At 32.6% G+C, this 4,819-nt stretch overlaps 1 protein-coding gene across 2 annotated transcripts; it reads left to right on the top strand.

Moving 5' to 3' along the window:
* The first annotated feature begins 937 nt into the window (after nt 1-937).
* LOC120082536 (thioredoxin-like 1-2, chloroplastic) lies at nt 938-2,735 on the top strand. 2 transcript variants are annotated; one of them, XM_039037744.1, is made up of 4 exons: nt 945-1,507; nt 1,616-1,798; nt 1,925-2,089; nt 2,170-2,735. In XM_039037744.1, the coding sequence occupies exons 1-4, from the start codon at nt 1,268-1,270 to the stop codon at nt 2,425-2,427; spliced, it is 846 nt and encodes a 281-aa protein (XP_038893672.1). In that variant the 5' UTR covers nt 945-1,267; the 3' UTR covers nt 2,428-2,735. The 2 variants fall into 2 exon arrangements, with proteins under 2 accessions (XP_038893673.1, XP_038893672.1); XM_039037745.1 differs by lacking the exon at nt 1,925-2,089 and having other exon boundaries at nt 938-1,507.
* The last annotated feature ends 2,084 nt before the right edge of the window (nt 2,736-4,819 follow it).

Below are 4,819 nucleotides of genomic sequence, written 5' to 3'. Positions count from 1 at the left end.
AGAATAACAATATAAACGATTAAAAAAAAGCTCAAAACGTAATTAAATCTTCATTTTCTCTCTCTCTCACTATCTAAATCATGATTCACATCTCGCTTCATCTCCAACTTCATTCTTTAATCTTCATCTTCTACTTTTATCCTACTGTCTGTTCTAATCACTCAACCACCACTCGATGTTGCTGGATTTTTTTTTTCAAGTTTTCACTATCTTCTTAAATCTACTTTTCTCTAACTTAAAATAAATATTATAACAATTAATTGAGCATTATCAAATATATACACACACGTATTTATATGTTATTTTTTTTAGAAATTGATGTATCGTTGTTTCATATATCCATATTCGTGTCTTTGCTTCTTAGAAAATACCAATGTCAAATTCAAAAAAATATCAAATATTGATATGCCAATGGAAATGCATTATCATATCTACTGTCCACTGCCACGTGATATTCAGAAGTAAGGAATAATGTTATTTTATTTACAAATGGATAAAAGGGTAATTACATAATACAAAAAATGTGAAAAAACGTCGGAGTAGGGGTAAAAGGGTAATTTAAGAAAATAAATATGTGAAAACTCAAAACTGTAATGTGGTGAGTAAGAAGCTGTGTCTGTTTTGGCAAAAGAAAGAATCCTTATCCAAAAATGTCAAAGATAACGGAAACGTGAAATTATTGAGAGCTGGTAATCCCGATATCCCCGTTCCGTCCTCACAAACTACACCCAATTCTCAATTATCCAGCCTATAATTTAGACATTCAAAACACTAATCCAACTCTAATCAATCGCTAATTATCCATTTATCCTCATTAAAGTAAAAAAAGAATTTTTTTTTTGAGAAAAACCCGAATCTTACCCTCTCTCTCAATCCGCGTTCCGTTTCCATTCAAAATTATAAATCTTTCTTTCGGATCAAATGGATAAAGTTCAATCCGAATCAGACTGCCCCACTTGGTCCTTTTTCTTTCTTTTTATGTCCCCCTCTTCTTCCTCTTTCTCTTTCTCCTTCTCCTTCTCCCTTTTCCCAGCTTTTTTCCAGCTCAAAGAAACCTCATTCTCTTCCGTCTCTTCATTTTCCCTGTTCCATCCTTTCTTTTTGCTTTTTTCTCCCACTTTTGGTTGAAATTTGAATCATCAAAGGTGGGTTTCTTGTTGCGTACTCGATTCTGCGTCAACAGAGATTAAATCTGGGGCCATTCTTTTCTGGGGTTCTTCTATTTTATGCTGATAATCTCTATACGGCCCTTTGATTTCTCTCCGCCATGGCTTGTTCGTTGAAGATTGCCTTCTCTGTTTCAGGGCTTAAGGATAATTTGCGTTGCTCTAATTCATCTGGGATTTCTGGGTTTTCTACTTCTATTCGTACTTCCAATATAAAAGGGTCGAAGCAGCCAGGGTTTCCTGTTTTGACCGTCGATTTCTTGGGAAAACCTATAGTGATTTCGGATCAAATTGGTGTTAGAAACTCAAACCCTAAAGCCCCAAATCGCCTTACAATTAATGTAAGGCCTCCCCTTTCTTTTTGCCTCTTTGCTCTCTCGTTTATGAATATTTCCAGTTTGAGATTTTCTGGGTCTGAAATTGATTTCTAGATTGATTTGTGGTTTTAGGCACAGGCTTCTATCTGTATAAGCCGAGCTCGGAGATGGTGGGAAAAAACCTCAAAACCTAATATGGTGGAGATCCACTCTGCTCAAGCCCTTGTGGATGCATTGCTTGATGCTGGTGATAGATTGGCCATTATTGATTTCTATTCTCCTGGCTGTGGAGGTTGCAAAGCCCTTCATCCTAAGGTATTATCTTTGTTTGCTACTTGGATTTTGGTTTGCCTCTTATTGTAGAAATTTGTTGTATATTTAGCTGTCAATTTTGATCTTGGATTTTGGGATGTTGCTGATTGAATCCATTTCTAATATCAGATCTGTCAACTGGCTGAATTGAACCCTGATGCAATTTTTCTCAAAGTTAACTTTGAGGAGCTCAAAACCATGTGCCAGGCTCTTCATATTCGTGTTCTTCCTTTCTTTAGATTCTATAGAGGTGGAGAAGGTCGTGTTTGTAGCTTTAGCTGTACAAATGCAACTGTAAGAACACTATCCAGTTTCTAAAACTTTCAATTATAGAAACAAAGACAGAACCTTACTTCCTTTTTATTGATCTGCAGATTAAGAAATTCAAGGATGCATTGGTGAAACATGGAACCGACCGGTGTAGCATCCTTCCAGCTAAAGGATTAGATGAATCCGAGCTCGAACGGTTAGCAATGGCGGGTGAATTATCATTAAGTTCACCATCACCATATCTTAAGGAAAGAACATTGAAGGATCTAGTGATGAGAGAGATGGATTCTTATAGTTCTTGGAATAGAGCAGGCAATAGTATGGAACTCATGGAAGATAATAACTTGATTCTTAAGCTCTGAAGGAAAGCTGTGATGGCACTGAGCAGATTGGAAGATTATTAGTTGTGGAGGGAAAAATTTTACTCCATGCTTTTGTATTTGTTTAGTAGATTTTTTATTTTTCCTTTCTTTTTGGGATTGTTGTACATAGTTAGGATTTGGGGTTTTCCCCTCCATAAGCAAGGCCTCTGTTTTTTCCCAATGTGTGCCTTGCCCATTGTGCCCTGCTTTTGCCAACTCTGTTGAAAGAACTGGAATTAGCTTTCTGTTTCAGTTTTTAATACACAGATGAATCTTTTGATTATGATGATTCAACTCTTCTCATTCTTTTTCACCTTTTTCTCCTCTGTTTCAAGAGTGGCTCAAAAGACAATTTAAATTTGCATTTCCAAGCTAATTCGGATTTAGATTTAGATCCATATGAATGATTGAACTGATTTTTTTTTGAAAAAAAACATAAAACATGAAACTAAGTCTTCATTAAGGAGAAAGGACACTAAATTTAGGGTAAACAATCTCCCAATGGGCATCATGATCTTCCTGTCAAACAAACAAACATCTACACATGGCAGAGAGTTGGCTACAAAATTACAAGATTGTTCAAAAAACCAAAAGAGACATCGCTAATACGCTTGACGAGCACGATATTGGCATCCAACATGTTCTTCGTTTCCAACAAATTGACATTTGGATTGTTAAGGACCCTGACCCTAATGATATGATATCCATCGAGTTAGACTCCACAAGCAGAGGTTGACACCGAATCGCTTGTCCTTCCAACGATGGGAGAATTGAATTTGAAGCATAAGGACACTTGAATTATGATCAAGTGGGTATAAGTCAATTATTGATCATCTTAAAATTTGAAAGAAATTTGGTTCCATCTCTCTTAAGTGTAAAGTAAAGAACCAGATTCTCATGGAGAAAGGAAATTGTAGTATGGAGTCTTCTTAACCCTTATGTTTAACTTTGATTCATTTCTTGTCATTTGGAAATGTCATCGTTGTGGAAAAATCATTTAATAAAGCTTGTAGCAGAGGTGGATTTGATGATCTATTTGTCTCTTAATAAGTATTTTTTACTTCCAACAGTGAAAATTTACGTCAAAGTAAATTGAACTTAACTAACATATAATGTGTTAATGATCAAGGTTAGTGGTTTAAATTCATATCCTTACCCTTCTACGATTAAATCGGTGACTTGATATTGATATGATCCTAAACTGACAAAATCTTGCTGTGTTATTTGTCTCTTTTTAATCAATAATTCATTGTCCCTAAATCATACTTCCCGATGGTGACAAAATGTTCCTCAAAAGTTGAAGAAAATGAAATAAAAAAAGATGTAAAAGTTAAAAAAAAAATGCAAATACATCAAAACAAACCTTACATTGCTTGTCTTATGTCTGTTGGATTAGAAAATGAAGTTCAATGCCTTCTCCTCATCTCCTATTTTCAATCTTGTAGTTTTGTTAATTTTTTTAATATGATACAATAATATGTATTTTAATGTCATTGTATACTGATCAATCATGTCTAGTCTAGTACCAATTTCACTATAGCTTAATTGAGTAAAATATACATCTCTATCAATAGGTCAAAACCTCAAATCTTTCACTAAAAAGAGTGTCAAATTAATATCAATTTTTTTTAAAAAAATAACTTAAAATTTATATAAAATACAATACAAAGTTGAGTGATAATGATCACATTTTTTAATCACAAAAATTAAATTTAATTTGGATACGAGTATGGAGATTATGGAATACTCTAAGTGTACTTATAAAAGTAATAGAAACATCCGTATGAGATCTAAAATCAAATAAACGTAAAAGTAAAAATTAATTTTCAATGTTGGAAAATAGGGTTTATAAGTTTAATATTTAAAAAAAAAAATTTAAAACCAAATGATTATCGATCAAGACTTCAATAAGCATATGGTTAAATTACAAGTTTGATTTATGAACTTCAAATTTGTGTCTATTGGTCATTGAAGTTTGAAAGAGTTTCTCTTAATTTAAAATTTTTTTGGCTAATGATTATAGGCTATTTGATTCTTTTTTATTTAAATACTTTTGATAAAAAAAAAATGATTAAAATATACTTGAAAAACAATTTTGAGTGACTGCCAAATACTCTAATTGAAGGGTTTTCTGCATGCGAATTGATATAGACATTAAAATCCCATGTCTGTTTCACACCTTTCAACCATTGCCTGGGAATAAGTATTTGTGAGGCATTTTTATTTCCCATGGAGAAGATTTTCTATTTCTTCCAAAATGCTGGATTTTCTTTTTTCCCTTCTGTATTTATTTTATATATAATTTCACTTTAAATACAGTTAATTAATTATGTAATTAATATTAATTTAATACAAATAATAAATTTTTTTATTTTAATAAATATTTAATAAT

Source organism: Benincasa hispida, chromosome 8 (genome assembly GCF_009727055.1).
Source record: "Benincasa hispida cultivar B227 chromosome 8, ASM972705v1, whole genome shotgun sequence".
Lineage (NCBI taxonomy): Eukaryota > Viridiplantae > Streptophyta > Magnoliopsida > Cucurbitales > Cucurbitaceae > Benincasa > Benincasa hispida.
The sequence above is the reverse complement of the archived record's forward strand: the minus strand, read 5'-3'. Positions and strand labels throughout refer to the sequence as shown.

Coding starts and splice junctions, on each gene's coding strand:
- LOC120082536 (XM_039037744.1), top strand. CDS start 1,268: ATGGCTTGTTCGTTGAAGATTGCCTTCTCTGTTTCAGGGCTTAAGGAT. Junction 1,799..1,924: donor GCAAAGCCCTTCATCCTAAG/GTATTATCTTTG, acceptor TTCTAATATCAG/ATCTGTCAACTGGCTGAATT. Junction 2,090..2,169: donor TTAGCTGTACAAATGCAACT/GTAAGAACACTA, acceptor ATTGATCTGCAG/ATTAAGAAATTCAAGGATGC.